Source organism: Harpia harpyja, chromosome 16 (assembly GCF_026419915.1).
Source record: "Harpia harpyja isolate bHarHar1 chromosome 16, bHarHar1 primary haplotype, whole genome shotgun sequence".
Taxonomy (NCBI): domain Eukaryota; kingdom Metazoa; phylum Chordata; class Aves; order Accipitriformes; family Accipitridae; genus Harpia; species Harpia harpyja.
The window spans coordinates 27,768,628-27,788,924 of record NC_068955.1 but is presented as its reverse complement, the minus strand read 5'-3'; the positions used below and the strand labels follow the sequence as shown (position 1 = coordinate 27,788,924).

At 37.1% G+C, this 20,297-nt stretch overlaps 1 protein-coding gene across 1 annotated transcript in view; it reads left to right on the top strand.

Annotated features, from left to right (window-relative positions):
• LUZP2 (leucine zipper protein 2) overlaps positions 1–20,297 on the top strand; it is a 326,692-nt gene that overhangs the window by 103,177 nt on the left and 203,218 nt on the right. The window contains exon 3 of the mRNA XM_052811608.1: positions 16,853–17,325. Within this exon, the coding sequence (XP_052667568.1) occupies positions 17,264–17,325 (62 nt within the window). The 5' untranslated portion in view covers positions 16,853–17,263. The remainder of the gene's footprint in view (positions 1–16,852; positions 17,326–20,297) is intronic.

The following is a 20,297-nucleotide window of genomic DNA, read 5'->3' as shown; positions in this document are numbered from 1 at the left end:
CATTCACTGACTGCACATAGCAGTCTGGCTACCTGCCCAGCTGCAGGCATACCCCAAAAATAAGCGGACTCACCACAAACTAAATCAGAAATTTTTGTCCAAAGTACTCTAGTGTGTTTCAGGGGCAGCACCCTTGCCCTCCCTTTGAAATTCAAGATGAAATTTTCTTTCAGACATAAATGACGGGTTTCTGCTTCATATTCTTTTCACATGCATATGAAGTGAGGCTGTCTACCTAGGTTTCTAACCAGCACAAGACAAGTGGGTTGTTTTTGTTTGGGTGGCTATTTTGTGGTATTGGGTTTGTTTTGTTTTCTCCTTCCCTGCTTTCTGGCAAATCCATGGGAAAGATTCCCCAGCACTCCTCTTTGCAACGCGATGGTGATAGGTATAAGTAAGACCCATCAAATGGTGATCACAGTTGTACTTTGAATACCTTAAATACATAACGTTCTCTGCAGCGTGCCAGTCCGTCTGTGCTTGAAAAACACATACCTAATCATTAAATCTAATAAAATATGCAATGGTTATGTTTGTATCGTGTGACAAGGATCAAACTAGCCTGTGAATGTGTGAGCTTGCCAGAAATAATAACCAATTAAATTCTCTATAATGTCTTACAGATAAACCACTTTGAACTACTAATAAAATTAAGCTAATAAAAGAAGCCTGCCTAGTTCAAAAATTCTGGATATCTTTCTCTGTAAACATAAGTGATATTAACCTTGTAATTCACATGCTGTGAATTACTGATCTTTTGTCCCTGTATCTAAGAAAGGGAAAATTATTTTATTATTGGGTTTGAGAATTGCTAGAATAATCCAGAAAATACCTTTTCCCATTTCTTGATGACTTAAGGTGGACTGAGAATCAATGTCAGGGATGAACTCGTACTACTCTTCTTTCGCTGAATAGCTGTCGCTCATGAATACAGACGTGACTTACGCTACTGGAATCTGTTATCTTGTGAGGCTAAATATCCAGCACTGCTGCTAGTCACTGCAGCTTCATGAAATCCTGATGTATGCTTCTACAAAGAAGAATGCCCTTAAACTCAAAAGCTGTGTTTTGAATTAATTTTCAGGGTTTTTCAGTATTAGAAAGTTAGGGATGTTTTATAATTAGTTTTTCTGTCTTGCATTTGTAGGAAGGCATTTGCAAATCCTGATATGATAATTCGTGCTAGGATTCAAGGGTGAAATTTTGCATGTTAGTCTAGGAATTTTAAGTTCTGCCACCTTCTGGGGGCTATTTTTTATGTGATTCGAGGACCAGGATCCTTGAGAGTCCAACATAAAGGATGATCATCCCCAGAAGAAGCACTTAAGAGACAGAGGCAGATTTCCCTTTTCCTCCCAGCCCCTCTTGCAGCTGATACAGAGAATGTGGCCATGAGGGTCTGTCTCAGCCCCAGCTCTCAAGCTGCTTTAAATTACATTGGTTCAGCCTCAGGATCAGTAGGTGAAGTCATCTTGGTCTCCCCCTGTCCTGGGCCATTCTGTATGTTGCTCTGCCACAGCATTAAGCAAGTATCTGTATTTAAAAAAAAAAAAAAAAATAGATAAAGTAGAAGATAAATGATATCTCAAGTTCTTAAAAGCATGTGGCAAAATCCCTCTAAGCGGCTTCCAAGGGAGAAAAAAATAAATTGACTTTAAGTGGTAGGTAACTTTTCATGGACCAAAAACAAGCTAAGAGAAAAAGTCTTTAAGAAAACAAACAGTTGGTTACAGTATGGGAAAACATATTTTTTGGGGGAATAGGACTTAGAGCACAGAGATAGCTTTATTAATGATTTAGGAAGGTATATTAAGCGGTGGTAGAAAATCTGTCACAGTAGGTGACAGATCATTTGGAAAGAACAGGGAATCTATTCCAGAAGAACTCAACAGAAGCAGATGTCTGGCAGATTTAGGGTTGACAACTGGAGATCAAAATCTGCATGGTAAAATTTTATAAACTCATAACTGGTAGGTCTGAAACTAACTACAGGAAAAGGACTTACTGTTGCTGTAAGAGAGGGGTAATCGTGTCAACTGGTCACCAATGCCCCCGGAAAACAAGGAGTGGATACAAATGAAAAAAAAAACCCACACCCATTTAAATCATTAAAATTACTTTATAAGAATTATAGTGGACTACACCTATGCTACTCCTTGACAGAACATAAGAATAGTAAATCAAATAAATTGAAAATTAATGAGTTTAAGAGATGAGTTTTAATACTAATTTAATGAGATTTTTTTTCTTATGCAACCTTTTTTTAATGGAACTGTTTTCTGCAGAATGTCAGATATTAAGGAATTGATTAGGAAAAAGGTTTGAGCGTGAATGAATGTACCTGTTGTTAGATTAGATTAGGCTAAAAAAAAAAAAAAAACAGGTTTTCAAGTTTGTTTTACTTGGACATAAACAGTAAGCCTGAGAAAGGAAATTAACTGTTAACTGAAATGAAGTTGCCTAGGAATCCTGCATGGGGATTCCTGAATATTCTTCTGAAATAATCCAAGCAAGCAGCTATCCAAAGATTATTCTATACCAGTCTTACCTAAAAAATGTTTTTATGTTCCTGTATTAGGAACTATTGTCTTTTAGCTTCTGGCTTTGACAATACATATCAAAGACAAAGCTCTGAAGTATATTGCCTCTGGGACTAGTCCATATTTGAGGCCAAGCATGTTTCTAAATATGTGCTGCAGTGATACCTATGTTTTTAAGCTCTATTACAATAGATTATGCTCTACTACAATTTAAAGTTTGCAAAATCCTGGAATAATTGGTTCAATTTGATTTTCATCTTGCATGTGTTAATGTTTGGCTATTGTGAAGTGCTGAAGTTGAGATGATATATAGCATTAGATCTTTTAGATTTATATGTGTAATATAATTATACGTAGATATGCATCTCTCTGAAGTCTCTTTAATGGTTACTTTCTATGTTTTTACAAAGTAACCAATAATTTCTGTACATGTTCTAAGATTATCAAGGAAATATGTTCTTTGCAAAAATCTTCCTGGGAATTATTTATCTGCTGGGGAAGGGGTGGGGCGGTGGAACAGGGCGTGCATGGACAGAATGAATGGAAGAGGAGGAGGAGAGAAGAACTGACAGGCAATTACACTGATGTTTGATGGAGCTGTATTTGTGTTAGCACAGCCTAAAAAGGCTAAATTGGAGGGGGGGGCAACAAAACCTGTATGCTACCCTGACAGTCTGGTTACACTAAAACATCTGTTGCTTGCTTAGATGCTATTTACAATGAGATTTTTGTGCAGATGACTAGTACAGGGCTATGCCTCTTCTGAGGAAGTTACGCAGCAGTGTTTATTCATCACCACCTGCTGCTTTGTGAGCAACAAGACATATAGCTGGTACGTGGCTGAGGAGGATAAATGTCCAAAAAAGAGAATGACTAAAGAAAGGGGAAAAAAACCGTAAAGCGTAAATCACATACACAGAATTATCTTCTGTCATCAGTAACATGGCAGTTGGATTTGGAAGGTATGCTGCAAGGCTCTATGGAAAGTATAAGCAGTATCACCTTGTTCAGAATTAAGTTATGTTAACTTCTGCAATCTGCATTTCTCTAAAGAGCTTAATAAGTTAAGGCAAAAAGTGCCAAAGTTTTAATACATAATTTAACAATGGTTACACATGGAGATCACTGGGCTCCTTCCCCACTCTTAATTAGCTTTTTGGAAAAGCTGACACACTCTTATTACAAGAGAGATACTGTTACAATTGTTCTTGAGTGTGATAAATGGCATAATCCTGCCAATTGTTTTGTCTGGGGTTGGGGCTGCTAGTTCAATGGATGCTGCGTGGTACTGTTTTTCTAAGTAAAGAACATGTATGTATGCAGCATCTAAAGCATGTATTTGACTTTGGATATTGCTCAGCCCTGCCTGCTTCTAGCAAGAGCTGTAGACTGAAATGCAGCGTGAGTACCTGAAGTCCAGCAAGGTACTATTCTGCATATGATGGAAAATAATGTTTATAAAACCTCAGTTTGTAGAAGCTTGAGCAAAGTGGATAGGTGATTTCAGAAAGGACTTTCAAACTGGATGGAAGTATGCAGGGATATCGAAGCTCAATTACAAACACTGGTGTTATAAGCAAAGTTCATCTGTGTGTTTTGCGTATGACCTTCTTTGGAAAGGGCTAGAACGCTTGTCACCGTAGATAGGCTTCAAAGTTACAAATAGTCGAACTACTTGAGAGATCAAAGAGCTACCCAGTGGAGCTTAGTTTATTGCGTTTTTACATTAGTTTATTTTTCTCACTTGCTTCATAAGAAAAATAGTGAGTTTAATGCACAAAATGTCACTTTTTATTGGAGTGGAATTAAGTGCTTCTCTAAAGTAGAATAGCATAATAACGGCGTTGAGCTGTTTTGTTTTTAAGACATTGTAATTATCCTTAGTGTGAGTATATTTAGATAAAATGGAAAAAACGGAATGAGTGCACTAGTTCTGTCTCCTGTTATATAAAAGCCACTGTGGTTACCTAAGCTATCTAATATTTACTTGCCTCAGAGCGTTTCTGCAATCGGGCTCAGTCAAATCTACTGAAATTATGATTCTAAAGGCTTTGCCCAAGGTTGGGGAGAAACGGTAACATAGTATTGCGTATTGAAGATAATCTGTAACTGTAAAAATATGGTTTAAAGACTTTTGTGTTCAGTACTATAAATGATTCTGAAGCAGGCGGAGTAGTTCCTCGTGTGAAAGGATGCAAATGAGGAGAAGTCCATGATGGTTTTGAAGAGTTGAAAGGTCGGTAGGGTGATATTTGGAAGACACTGGTAAAGGCAGGCATCTTTCCCAGAGGACAGCAAACAACAAAACAGAGGAGCTAACCACCCTAAATCCTATGTGTTATGGTTCTCACTCACGTAGCCTGTTATCAAGTTAACTTTTTGGTGGGCTTCACCTTGTCACTTACAGTGCTATACCAGATTGTGCGATTAATGTTTTTGTGTGACAAGCAGTTGCTAGACAGCTGGGGGTGGTAGAGAAAAGCAGGTAATTATATGCCTGGTTTGTGACCTGCAAAACTTCTTCTTTCTGTTAAATTCTATGACAGAATCAAGCCCAAATTAAGGAACTACAGTAGGAAAGTCTTGAACCATAAAAAATTAAAGGTCGTTTAGTACAAAAGCATAAAGGTCAAAGAAAATACAGGGAAGTTGGTTAGAGAGGATTTAACACTTTATGTGGCATGTTGTTAAGTTGTGATGTTTCTTAGGGGAATGAGTAAACTAAAGAAGAACGCGAAGTATTAATTTGCATTTTGTAGATACATACCCATTTTTAAAGTTACTCCTAGTATTTATGGAATTTTCCGTGGTTAAATATTGATTATTAAAAATTAGCATTTGTATGCATTAGCCTTCACTAGCTAATGAAAAGTGATTAGCTGAAGGACTATATAAAAAATTCTTTATAAACTAAGATGTAATTTAATAGATTTCAAAGGGTAGCCAGAGTGAAGTTTTAAACCGTCATGGTTTGTCCTAGATTAATAACAAATCTCAGTAGAAATGCTCAAATAATGTATTGAGTGAGTTAATCTTTCAGTCACGCCTGTTCCGTTATGGGCAAAAATCACCAGCCAAGACAGTCTCTGTACAGCATGAGTTACATGCGGATAATTCTTTTATACTTCAGAAATCGTAAACAAACCCTTTCATCACTTCCTATCCCTTTATTGGATGATATTAAATACTAATATATTGCTGCATACTTTGATTTGCATGCTCTTGGTAACAGACTTACCCTTTGGAGATTCACAAAATAAAAATCAGCATTGATGACAGTTTAGCTGTAACTTTGATATTTGAGAAGGGATACAAAGAGTGCACTGTTTAATTTTAAGGCTATAGTAGCATGATACTTCAACCTTACTCTCCAAGAATCTCAGCCGTCTCCTCCTCTAACTGCTGCTTTATTTAAAAACCAAACCACTCCATTATACCTTCCAGCATAGACAGAATACAAGACTAGAAGATGAGCAGAAATATGTCAGAATAGGTTTGCAGACAATATGATCTTCTTTTTTAATTATCAGTTACTGTTGGGTATTTTTCCTGCTTTCCTTAATTGAATTTTCCAAATTCAGTTGTCTTCATATATGCCAGCCTTACGCTGGGTACCTTGGCTACAAAAAATGAGCCCCATGTGAAGTATGCCTCTTGCTTTACCAATCTCTCAGCAGCCTATTTAAAAATAGGAAACAATATGCTGCCTTAAATTCAGAGTGATCTGCCCTCTGAGAAAGATGCAGAATACAACTTCACAAAGATGGTGCTAGAAATGTCAGAGAAACACTTGGTTTCTTTTGGTGTCTTTTTAGCGAAGGTGATGTTAGAAGGTGAATATAATCACAAATTCGCATGAAAACGTAGGAGCAGATGGTTTCGAATACACGATTTCGTATTGGTATATTATGTACTTAATATGTGCAGAAGCTGAAATGTGTCTTTAAGCGGACCTTTAGGAAGCTCAGTGTCACTGGGTTTAGCAATGTATTGTCAACTTTGGAGTTCTTCCTGAATGTGTTTGGTCTCTATTTTAAACAGAGGTGGCTTAAATGTCTCAAGCGCCCTTCACATGTCATGCTCTATGTTGTGATGGGTACTCACTAGCTTTTCTCAGCTTGGGCCAGAACGAAAACTCCGTTTTTTCTAGTTAATTATGCTGTGAAGTGCTTTTTCTGGAGGGTTTTACTGAAATGCTGGTGTACTTAGGGCCAAATCATCCTACCTCACGCAGATTTCAAATAAATGACTTTTCCACAGAACCTGTTGTGGTTAAAGAATGGGATCTGAAAACTGCATAGTTATGTGTGTAGATGCCACGTGCATGCTGTGCTTGAATGCCAACCTTCTTTGCGTGAGCTCTTTGTAATGCGGTTCGTTGCTATGACAAAAAAATCATATCCCTTCTCCAACCTTCTAGCCAGTGGTTATTCAACAAGAATAGTTGGTAGATGTATTCCCCATTGCAAGAATCCACATTTCTTGAAGGAAAAGCAGCAGTGCACCCAGGTGACTGAATAGAGGTTGACTTGTAGCTCTGTGCCTTGCCAGACAGTCCCTTGTGTCGTTCTTTGTTTCTCCAGTTGAGCTTTCCAGCCATTGGTACTGGTACATCTTCCTTTTACTTCTGCTAGTAGAAAACTAGATTAGAGAGAAGGGAATGGACAAAAGATCTACAAGGATAAGTGTTGTTGTTCCTGTGTTACTGTTCAGTGATTCGCATATGACTATTTGGATACTTATTTCTCCTAAAATCTGAAAGGACAGCTCATGAATGAGTAAAAAACTTGTATTTATGAAAGAAAGTAATAAAGCAAAATGTTCCTGTAGAAAGAAAATGTATGCATCTAGGAAAAAAGTATCTATCTATATATATCTATCTAGTTGGTTATCATAGGATTTATGTTGCAGTCATTTATTTTAGCATCCGTTTAAGCACAGGAATTCCAACTGGGTTTTGGAAAATATGTCTGAACTCTGCTCTGCGATATCTCATCTACTTTGCTTGTTTAAATTTTTGCAAAATGAGTGTGCATGGGATGGTGCCTTTCACACTTCTGAATGTGTTTCCCTTAGGTTCTGCAGCAATCTCCATGTGGCAGGAGAGGGCTTTTCTCTTTGCTTTTTTCGTTATGTTCGTCCATGTTAGTCTTTTAGGTTTTTCAGCTACCTTAAAAGCAGGCTTATTAAATCTTCTTTTTAAATTAGTTTTTTGCACTTATAACTGGTTTTGTATTTATGTGAACATAATTTTACATTCAACTCAATCTAAAGAAAAGAAATCAGGGAACATGGTTTGGAAGCATGTTCAAAACTCCCATATCACTTTGGTGGCAAGGTGAGCTGGAAAAACAGAGTGCTTAAGGATTGTAGTTTTAGCCTTTGGGCTCTGCTGAAATCCATTCATTGAATCAAGGTCTGTTTGCTAATAGACCTCACAGGTGACATATGGCACACCCTATACTTGACAGAATTCCTAATAATGATGATAAAATGGTACATTCTGTGAAATCTAGCAGTGGCATGAAAAGGTGAACAGAACAAGAAATTTTATGTTTTGCCACTGCTTGGAAATTCTGGCTGATTTCTTGTTTAAAGATGGAGAAGAAATTATTGTAAGGTAAATAACAAATTAGGACTACTATAACTTTTTTGTTTTACTACTTTTGGTAGTGAGGAATGCTTGAGTAAATATGTAAATCTTGTGGTTATTCAATGCCATTGTAAAACTACCTTTTTTGCCCCCTTTGAAATAGCTTGGGTTTTCTTATTTTTTTTGATGTTGAAAAATTGCACTAGAAGAAGATTCCTACAAAATCTTAATGTTGTTTGAATTAAAAAAAAAAAAAACCAACAAAACATTAACTAAGATTGTTCAATCTTTTTGTATTAGTACTTTTTAAATATGAGTAATGTTTGCCACTTCGGTGTCTAATTTGATATACGTGCTGGCTTTAATTTGAAACTGCAGAGCAGTAAAGAGAATACGAGATAATTCTTAAGGGTTACAAAACCTTTTTAGGCCGTATTTTGAGAAAATATAAAATAGTAGTTTCTCTGAAGGTAGTGGAACCACAAGGGTTTTCATGAGCTCGGTATCTCGCCTCTGAGCTTACTTTTTACTGCATGTTTCAGTTTTCGCTGTAGATAGGATCACAGATGGCTGTGGAGAAGTACAGATGCTGTTTTCCTACTGTGATTCCCAGCGCTGTACAGGGAGAAAAAAGCAATGACTTAACATCTGAAGTTTTTCAGGTAAACAGAACAAAAGTGTCCTGGTCATACTTGTTTGTTTTGCTTGACTGATAGGTTACTTTGTTCGTTACCATGCATTTGCGTGGACTGTATGTTTTAGACCATTAATGAGACGTGCTAAATGTATATACAATTAATATGAAAAACAAATGTAGTGACATGGTAGTCTGACATGACTCCTTCAGACTGTACTTACTGCTTTTAAAAAAAAGAGCAATTGTTCCAGTATAATGCAGAGATCTGCAGGATTTTTTAACTATGCAATTATAGCATAATATTAGTGTGACAATCTCACTGTTGATATAATGTAGCAATTTTCACTGAGTTCCCATTAATTTTGTATTAGTGACATTTTTATATGATCTTGATAGTATAATCTTAATGCATGTCATATCTAATAAATTTTGAATTAGAGCTGCACTTCTGCTAGCTTTTCAAAAATCAGGTTTTTAATAGGGTGTAACAGAAAACAGTTCAAAATATTAGGAAATTCTCATTATTTCATCAAGGAAATCCAATTATCGGTTAAAGCCTTACATTCCTACTTTATTAAGAGAAGTTATGCAGACTTCTTTATGCAGAGGGGATGGCGCACATGTATATCACTGGTGTGAATAAGCGCATGCAACATGTTCTATTTGTAGCTTTGAAAAGAAACCGTGGAACATTCTTCTTTTCTCACAGTCTCTTAAGGTCACCTCTCTTTGGCCGTAAAAACACTGTGACAACTTTGTATATCATGAAACAACACAGTAAAGCAAACCAGTATAGAATGAAGTGGAAAACATATTTATGACCATCGTAAATAGCTATAGCAGTTTCAGAATGACACGATACAGGTATGGCTTACCTGTGTCTCTTCTATGCTACTAGTCATTATATTGCATGTTATCTGACTCTCATTTATACTTTTGAGAGACTACTTCTGATGTTATTTAACATGAAGTCAGAAATTCTTATTATAATGCAGGATTCCTTATGAGAAGATTATCAACAGTAGCTTCTCTGTGTGATTTCCACCGTCGCACCCCGAGTATCTCAAATTATTTCACACCATAAGTTCCCAACAGGTAAACGGCAATCAAATTATATGTGGATTTATCAAAAATGCCTAAGTACTTTGGGTATAGGAGTCTGAGTGGTATGGATACCAGCTCTGATATTTGGATGGTCTGGATTGGGATGTTTGTAAAGTTGAAGACTGAAACATCCTAATGACCTTGTAGTAATAATTCTTTCTTGGATCACATTCAATCTCATTATAGCTGTAGAAGACCAAAAGCTTGACAACTGATTTAATTGGATGTTATTTCTTTCTACACATGGCTGTTTTTTCTTTGCTATTTTTTTTGTTTGTTCTGTTTTTAAAACTGGTGGTCAGTTAGGATCCAAATATACTGTGAGAGATCATCTGCCCTATATCTAAGCATAGGTACCAGCCTACCTTTATCGTTTTAAATTAAGGAAGGAGGGGAAGGGGGAAAGGGAAGCGGGGAGCTAAGTTTTAAATTGCTATAAATGTTTTAAAGAAAAACATTTGTTCAGCTCTTCTAGGGACCTTTAATCAGTGTCTCAATTTCTAAGTGAAAATTTCTGGATGCTCTAATGAATTGCTGCTAAAAGAATTGGTGCAAAATAGGCTATATTCTGACTAAGAGGAGACAATTCTTTAAAGACTTTTCTTCCACAATAAAAAACACTGCTTGTTATCGGACAACTTCAACCTTATTTGATGTATCAAAAAAGCATTTGAAAAGTCTTCTTGAACTCCAGACTGATTTTAAAATAAAAAATATGTAATTTAAAATGGAAACAAGTCCTTAAAGCAATTTTTAGCATACTCTGAGGTCTGTTGAACCAGATACCCAGAATAAGTCCATCCACTGTGAAACGAATAAGAATGATTCCTGAACTCTCTAGGGCTACTCAGATGTGACTGAAATTTGTTTTTCTTTCCTTGTTTTGTTAAAAATGTTATTAAAATACTATTGCCTAGAGTTTTCAGTTTTAAAACCAATTAGTCTCACAGAAATGGAAAAAAAACCCGACTTCTCTGAGACTTGATTTTTATTTTGTCTGGATGGTTTATCAAGTAGCTTTTGTTTTATAGAAGTCAAACTTATCCAACTTAACACATTATTTATTAAATTAAACCAGAAATTATTTCATAGTTAAACAATAAATAATTCTTTAATGGACCTATATGTAGATCGTCAAACTACCTTGGTATGCACATATTTTTTCTGCCTTCATTTTTGAATGAATGTTGACTTCAACAGAGATGAATTTCGGTATGAGAAGGCAGATTTTCTCTGAGGTTTCTGCTGGATAATAAGCAAACCTCAGCTCCGAGATGCTAAAAAAGGAGTTTTAATGTCAATGACTGCTGACTGAAACACTGTTTCTGAAGGTCTCCTAACTCCTTTTTTTCAGTGACCTTGGTGAACCTGGTGGCATGTTTGATTTAAGTCTCAGTTCCGGTAGCTACAAAACGAAAGGGGTCTCTCTGAAACCTTGGACTCAAAGTGCTTGGTATAGTGGAGTCTAAACAAGCATGCCACACGTGACAGCATCTGCAAGTTATCAGGGATGATTTGTTTTAGGTGTATAAGGAGAGACATTTGTAACAGCTTCCAAAGCAGAAGCTTCCAAAAAAAAATTGTTTCAAGTTTCCTAATACCAAGTAATATGCTGCAGGTCATTTGTAGATGTTGAGGGTTGATCCTAGCTCTTGTACAACTTAGGCAGCAAGAAGTAGAAGACTGGATTTCCCTTGTACTGTTTTCTTCTCTTCCTCCCTTCCTACTAGCACATACAAATTTAAATGTAAATTTATGGATGAAGAGGTTCAGCACTGCTGGCTCTGTGGTCAATATAGGGAAGTCCAGAAATTCCTGAGTGAGTTGCTTCTGTTGTTCTGTTTTCTGAAATTCTACGACTGCTTCTTATCATGTATGCAGTGGTTGGATCAAGCCTTATAGTCACTACCAGGTTTACTGCAGCTCTAATATTACATAAAATGTAGGCCTTCAGTGTGGAATGAAGGTAGGCAGCCCAGATATGTTAAATATTAAATACATAATCATTGCTGTGTTGGACAGTGGAAAAAAAGGTGTTTTGTAGAATGAAATCAAACTTTTTTTTTCTGTAATCATATGCTCATGAAATTGCTCATTTCTCTGTACTTTAACAGCAAACCTATGTGGGCTGCATATGTTTGCTAAAGGTTCAAACAGTAATTTGAATTGGAAGTCTAACCTGCTAAAAGCAGGGTTAACAATGAGGTTAAATTTAAGTAAATTTGCTTCTTTATTTTAATGAACTTGCTTCTGAATTGGCTGGTTCTTAGATTTAAAAGGGGTTACCTTGGAAATCTCTGACAAAGTTTAAATGACCTTCAAAGAGACCTTTGCAGCAGCTTTTGCTCAACTCTGATGTTTAAGCTATAATTCCAGCACTGTGGTAGCGAGGATTTTTTTTTTTTTTTTTTTTTCCTTGGTACTGAAGTTAGGTACTATTCTTGGGTGGTTGTATCCTTTGTTTTAGCTGAATACAAAGGAAGATGATGTATCAGTATGTTGTGAGCTAGTACTTTAACACCGTTATGTTAAGTGATACAGTATTTAAATTTACTACTAGAAATTTATTTTTTAATATTTAAAAAAAATTGAGATAATGGCATATCAGACTTCCCCTGAGATGTTGTGAAAGGTGGATTAGCTAACTGCGATTCTGAATATTTCTGCTATGTGCATACTTGTAAGAAGTAATAAAAAATATCCTGTCTCACCTGAAATATATACTCTTAAATGAAGGTGAAATATAGACTCATAAAGAAGAAACTGCTAGAAACTCTTCCATGCTTTTTATGTGCTTTTGTCACTCACGAACCTTCCTTTGCCATGCAAGCAAGTCTCCAGGGCTTCATCATGCAGAGCAAGTGGATTCCTGCAGTGTTTATAAAAGCATGCGTGTTGAAGATTGAGTTGGGAATCGGTCACCCCAAACGTATTATCTCACAAAGCGGTATTGTTGATGTGTCGGGTTTCAATCAAGAGTAGTAATGAACTGTGTGCATTAATTCTATGTATGTGTTTGTGCTGATTGTGTTTGTACATGTTGATGTGAAATATTAGGCCCAGTATATTGAAATACTTCACCCCGAGACTTATGCTTTGCCTTCCTATTTTAATAAGAATGTTTTGCCCTTTGGTAGCTTAGCAGATTTCTTAAGAGTTTAGTTGAATCGGGGAGTATTTCCAAAGGCAGAGAAACTCCCCACTTGGGGGGAAGGAATGAGAAGATAGAGTGGGAAAAGCAGGAGAAAAATTGGGAAAAGGAATGCCAAATCTATTTTTAAAGTGAAATCTTTCTTTGAGAGGAGAGAGCAATGTAAGAGCTGAAGAAGCGTCTCCTGTAAAAGTCCCTTCTGCTCCTGCTCAAGTGGTACTGTTGTCTTGGAACCCTACTTACACTCATCTGGCATCGCTGAGGACCGCAACGTTAACTAGCTCACAACAACTATCCTTAAGAAGAGTGTGCTGTGGTTTTGTACTTCCCCTGTTATTTAAGATTCTATTTATCATACTGTATTTCTGAGATTATATTATTACTTGGGAACTCAGTGTGTCTGGCTGGTCTTTTTAAGACATAGAAATGCAGTATGTTGTATAGAGTGTACAAATGTATCAAGTTACTGTTTCAGTTATCTAAAATGGTGCTTCAGTTCAACAAAAACAGATATACATGTGCATTTGTATGTGTGTATGTATATGTGTACACACACTCACATAAAAATAAATTAAAAAGCTGGCAATCTCTGCACCTCAGTGGTGATACAATATCTACATCATAATGTAGTCTGCTTCACAGAGCACTGGACGTGAAATTGGGTTAGCTGAGTTCTACCCATAGCTTTACCTCAGTCGTAGCCTTTTTCGCAAATAGAAATTTACCGATTGCATTTGTAAAGCACCCTGAAATAAAACGTATTATATTTTTTCCAACAGTTGTGACCTTATTCTTCTGAAAGTCTTCTGTGCAAAGTCTCGTGAAGGCTTCAACATCTAGAGTTTTAGTATTTGACAGCAAGATAAGTTAATGGTCTCTTCGTTAAGTATATTTATAGAAATTTCTCTCTATTAACATGTATGCATTCAAAATAACTGAATATAATATACACCATCATTTCATGTTTCCTTTTTTTTATTACCATCAATTCCAAACAATGAAAATAAAATTAGGACCCCTGCTATAGTAGTTGTTACATAAATACAGGCATAAGCGGATGTCTTTCTGCTCTGGCAAGCATAAGCTTGTGCTGTATTTTGCAAAGGGAGACAGTTGATTCATTTTCTTCTCTAAGGTAGGCAATGGTATTTCTACACTATCAGTGTATTTAGCCAAACTTGCAAGAACCTGTGTGACAACCAGTGTTTGAAATGCCTTGGAATTTCACAGTAGTAGTTCCATTGTTTTCTTCTTTATACTTTCTCTGTATGGTTGTTTGTAAAAGAGCGTATATAATCACCTTACTTCTGCTTGCTAAGCTAGGAGTAATTATTTATTTAGTAAGACTGTCAATAAATTTGAGCCAAGAAATGGAAAGCCTTTAATTGTAAGAGTGAGAATACGATATTTCTTAAGAGTTCCACATGTCTAATGTTTTTACATGGAATATTTCTATCCAAGGTCTTTGAAGTTGTTATACATTAATATTTGATCCCGCTTTAAGTGTGCCCAGCACTAAACTAATTGACTATACAGTCTAAGTCTAAGAAAATCTGTGAACAATTCTCTCCCATTTTTTGGTATAAATATATTAATCTTTTCTTAAGATGCCCATTAAGCTGTTAAAATACATGTTCTCTAAAAACCAAAAAAACCCAGAAAAAAAAAAAACCCAAACGCTTCAAAACAATGGAAGGCTCCAGTTCCAGGTCAGTTAGTTGAATATGAGGTGAAAAAAGGATGCTTTTTTATGTCTTCAGGCAAACAGCTTGAGCACAATCAAGTCTGACAAGAGTAGCGTTTGAGATTAAATGCTCAATCCTTAATTATAGAAGTTTGCCCCTAAAAATGCAAATTTTCCTTTTGTCCTACCTGTATTCACTGCTGAGCGTTTCTCTTCACAGTAATACAATTTTGTCTATGTGTATCTCAACATTTAGTGCTGCAACTGCTGCAATCCCTGCTTAGCCACTGCTGCCATCTCCTAACGGCCTGGCATTGTGCAGGCTGTGCCCAAGTGGATTGAGAGCACTCGCCCCCATGTCCCAACCTGAGATGGGAAAGCTTGCTACAAATCCTTTCCACTGAGCCCTTGAGGTGTTTGTAGGTTGAAACTGAGCTGTGACAGTCTTTATGGGATATTCGCATCAGAGCAGGACTAAAGTAGCAGTGTTGGTAAGCATGAAAAGCTTCCTAATTGTTCAATCAATTCTGATCCAGATGGAGAAATTATGCAAAGAAAGATAATGCAATGTCTGGGTGATATAGCGCTATTATAGCTGCCGACTACCTGTATTGGAGCCATTAAACCACTTGTGGAGATGTTCTCCCATGCAAGTATGGTAAAACCCTTGAGATGAAACCAAGACTTAGCAGCAGACCTCTCTGTTCCACCCCCCACCCCCAAAAAGAAGCAGAGAAGTGATAGGAATAAAAAATAATTCGTCAAGTTGCAAAATTTCATGAGTTTTCTTAAGCTCACTCAGCATCATCGGGCATAATTTACTCCCCTGATGCACCAGTACCTTCCCCTCCATTCTACCCTGCATGTGTGCACATAAAAGGAAGAGGGAAGAAGTATTAGCTGCTGATACATGACTGTGAGGTGCCTTGTAGCTTGGGAAGGTTGGCTTTTTCTGGAAAATGACAAGCTGACTGCACTTTTTATGACCTTTTTACTATTCTATCATAAGTATCCATGGTAACATGACTGTTCTTTCATGCTGGTATGTAGCATCAAAATAACAATAAATGCTGATTTAAATTAGTGTGGTTGAATAGAACTTGCTGCCAGGTGTGCTGAAGAAAAGATACTAGAGTTGGGACACAAGGAAGAGGAGTCAGAAATACATTATTTTATTCCTTTTTGGCTATGTACATTGCCTTTTCTTTTTCTTCTTTTCTCTCTCCTCCCTCTCAGTTTGCTACTGAAGAATGTAACCACTAATTTAATTTATTAATTCTATTTGTATGCCATGTGAATGTCTTATTAAGGGTCAATACTAATTTCAAAAAGGCTTCCATTCATTTCAAACAGTGAATTTCTATTTTCTTTGATAGAATCCAAGATTACTCCTCAATAAACAGTTGAATGCAATGACACACCAGTATAAACTATGGAAACTTTTATGCTTGTGATACAGAATGTAGTTTCTGGATGCCTTTCATATGACCAGAGAAGCGCATAGATGACCAAAACTCTTTCTTGCAATGATCACACTTCATTCAGTTGTAGACAAGTTTGTTTCCTTTATTTTTTTTTTTTTATTGCATAGAAAGATCATTCTTGTTTAAATGTTATACTTACATATGATTTGCCATCAGATGAGCTTCACTTGTGTCAAGGTAGGGAATACCTGGATTCTGAAAACACCTTTAACCAACACTGATTTATTTAAATCAAAATTAAGATCAGGTGAAATACAAACATGGAAAGCAGGAATAACAGTCTTCATTGCTCTGAAGGTCTTATCAGCTTCTGCAGGTGAGGAAGGGCTTTTAGAGATGACATCAATGTTTCAAAATACCATTTTGGAAGCTATTTCTGCTCTTCCTTTCAACTTGTTGTGGTACTGGGGTGAATGAGTCCCCAGTTGAAATAGTAACTTGTGAATTCTGGCTTTGCAGAAACGATACCTTTCCAGATGTAGTGGCAGGCTGATCTGTAACTTGACACCTGCTTGAAATAATTTCTGCCTCCGTATCATCAATGTTGTCTAGATTCACTTCAAATAAAAATGCTAATTGTAAAAGATGGGTGGTGTTTTCATTGTAGGATTTTTTTCCCTTTTTTTTTTTTTTTTTTTTTTTTTCTCCCCCTCTTCCAGGAGGAATTTCTCGGCTACGTTCCGCTGTAACCTTAGAGCCAAGTGCCCGGTACCGTGTGCTCGTCCCCCCCCGGCCGCCAGCGAGGCGGCGGGTACCCGCGCATCCTTCAGGACACGGCGGGAGGAGGAAGGCTCGCAGGCGGCCGGGCTCCGGGGGCTCGCAGCGGCGGCAGCCGCTCGCTGTGCTTCGTGACATCACTCCCGGAGCTCAGATCCCCCTCGGAGCTCCCTTTCCTTACTCGGTCTGTTGGGCTGTCTGCTCCGGTTGGGCTAGGACCCTCCCGCTGCAGGGCGGGCAGCTCCCCAGGCGAGGCGAGGCTGAGGAGCTGCTGGAGGAAGAAACGGAGAGAGGGGGAAAGAGTCGGTGGGAAGAGGATAGTGAGGAACGGAACAAAACAGAGGAGCTCCAGTATGAAATTCATCTCTGCTTATTACTTGCTGCCTCTCTTTCCTGCACTGGTCTTCAGCGCTAGGTGAGTACCGAGAGCTATCTTGCTTAGAGTTCTGTTTTGTTTGCTGTTTGGTTGGTTTTTTTGGTTTTTTTGTTTGTTGTTTTTTTTCTCCAGATTCAGTGCTCTCAAAAGAAATAATACAGATTTCAGCTTTCACTGGGGTAGTAAGTTTAGAGCAGATATCTTCTCTGATTCTTATCTCTCCCCCTCCCCCTCCCAATCCTCTGAAAGATACTGAGTCTTCTCTTGGTGTTTCTAGGCTTTTTTTATCATGTAAAAGAGCTACTCCTGTATAAGTTGACCCACAGCTTGTGTGATATAACAAGACAGTAGCAAATATAAGCTTTATATATACAGCAGTAAAAACAGATAGACTCTGTTTCATTGGAAATAAGAAAGCCAAACAGCTGAAATTGAAAACATGCTAACATTTTCCATTATAGAGTGCAAAAAATATAAACACTTGAACAACCTCATCTCAGTTTAGGCTTCTGTATCTGAACACAGACCGAGGGCTTACCTCTTTTGACTGTGAAATGCAGGTGAGATGTTGCAGTGTTATCTCAACACCAGGAAACACGTTTAAAAGTTGCTGCAATCTAGAAGCATTCCTTTCTGTGCAAGTATAATAAATCACTGAGAAAATATGAACAAAATCTATTGCAGCTTAAAAATAAAGCCTGTTCTAACCATGCGGTGTTCTAATAAGATACTGCGTACTGCTCAGTTGCTCAGAGATAGTATATTTTCCATGCTGTAGACGTAACATGTTCAGCAAAGAAAAGATAAAGCTGAGACACTCTATCCCGTTGTCTGGATGTACACAGATGGAAAGTTAATGCTGGGTACAGAGCAGATCTGTTCTAATGACAGTGCTCTCAGTTCAGGCTTCTTAACTTCCCGTTCCTTATCAGAAAATCAAGCCCAAATTTTGGCTGTGGTATTCCTCTGCTGTGTTAGAAGTTTACAGGGTACTTATTTCTAAGTCCGTAAAGCATGTTATCAGAGGTTATATGCATGTACGTTTATCAGGGAAATGTGTCTTTTCCCTTAGTTTTGATCTCTTCCTATAAAATCAGCATCGAAGCAGCTTTTTGCAGAAGCACTGCATGTTTTAAGCCTTAATTGTTCACTGAGACTTAAAAAAAAAAAAAAAAGAAAAGAAAAAAAAGCAAAAGTGTATGCCTACTAAGTACTCAAAGTCAGGTACAGCAGGAGCACATCTCTGTACATACTCAAACACAGGTAAATAACAACTGTGAAAATCTCTGAGTGGGAAAAGGCTTGAATGCGGGGAGAAATCAGGAGTATCAAAATGCTTCAATTACTCCATTACTTCACTCCTTTGGAGAGGGTTGTTATTGGTGAGGGAAGGGTACTTTTTTTTTTTTTTTTGTAACACTTCCTATTTAGGGACTCTACAGTGCCAGCCCATATGAACCACACTAATGCTCTTTGAAATACAACATTTGGAGGAAAATTGTAATACGCTGTGATTCAATAATTATCCTTTCTGATTTAATAAGTGGTCTAAGGAAATATTCACTAGCAGTCAAGTGTGAAATTTCTTGTCAATTTGGATTAAAAATTCTACACTTACTTAAGAGTGATACAGGCTTTGCTATATTATGCCAGAGTTAAAAAGGGGAGGAAGCACCAAGCCAGCTTTTGCAGATGCAGGTTTGTATCTTGCATGAGATTTGTGCAGATTAAACTGTATTGAAAAGAGATGTGGAAAACTGGTCTAAATTTTCATACTTAATTATTGGTCTTATGAAGTGTCTTACAAACTACTTGAACATTCAGGGGACTAAACTGGGACAAAGTATCTAGTGTAAAGCTGTAAAAGCAGGTCCTCATCTTCTTGAGAAAATACTACCTGTATGAAAAATGAACTGTAGTTCATTCCTGAAAAATGTAAAAAAAACCCCCCACTCCTCAAGTCTCTCCCCACCTTTCAAAAAATGGTTGTAAAGAATATGAAGAAGCTGAAGTTGGCATGTGAATACTAATTATGAACAGTATGACTCTGAGGAGTGGATATAGTCTTAAAAGAGTATAATTTTGCAGTACATGATGATTTATGTTCTTATGTAATTGAGGGATGAAAACGATCAATGTGAGAGAAATTCCAGTTAAAATTCCACCCAAGTACAGTATGTGTTGCGAAGTGAAGTTTTGCTTTTGATACCACATTGGTCATCCTGTTAAAAAGGAGACTGAAACTCTGCTGTAGAGTTGGAGATTTATAAAAGTCCTGGATTACTCTGTTCAGCAGTTGCTTTCAGTCACTTGATTTTTAACTGGCTGTGTAGAACATAGAGTAATTTTTCAACAGCATATGATGGAAGTTAAAAAAATGATACAGTGCTATCAATGTGCCATCTACTGGAAAGAGATTATGCTTTAATCTCCTTCAGCAGAAGGCAATTCTGTCTGTGGCAGTTAGTATTTCTTGTAAACATATGGTTAATTCATTGGTTGGACCCAAATAGAGTAGGTTTGTAGGACTAGTTGTGTTTGCAAAAAGCAGGGTCTAATATCCTGCTGTGTGAAATTGCTTAGCTAAGGCAAAGCATCAGCCTTGCAGGGCAGAAAGTTTTCCATCATGAGGAATTTTTTTTTTTTTTTAAGTCTGTACAGAAACACAGTATCTTCATTTCAAACATTGGTGCTGAAATCAGTGAGCAGAGTACTTGCTGCAGAGGTGGACAGCTACTGCTTTTTGTTCCTTGTCATGTGGTGATGCCATCTTCTTTGCATCATGTCATGGTGAGAGTTTTGGACTACCTCAGTGTGTCTTCATGCCTAATGGTAAACAAATATGAATTGATGAGTTCAACTACATTAACACAGCTTGTCATCTTTTCTTATTTTATAGTATCGTTAAAAAGAGGAAAATACACAGCTATCGCTTCTAAGATTGTGTTCATTATTCACTTTTGATTTTCAGAACTGTATGCAGCTAACTTCTTAGCATGGTCTAAAATCAT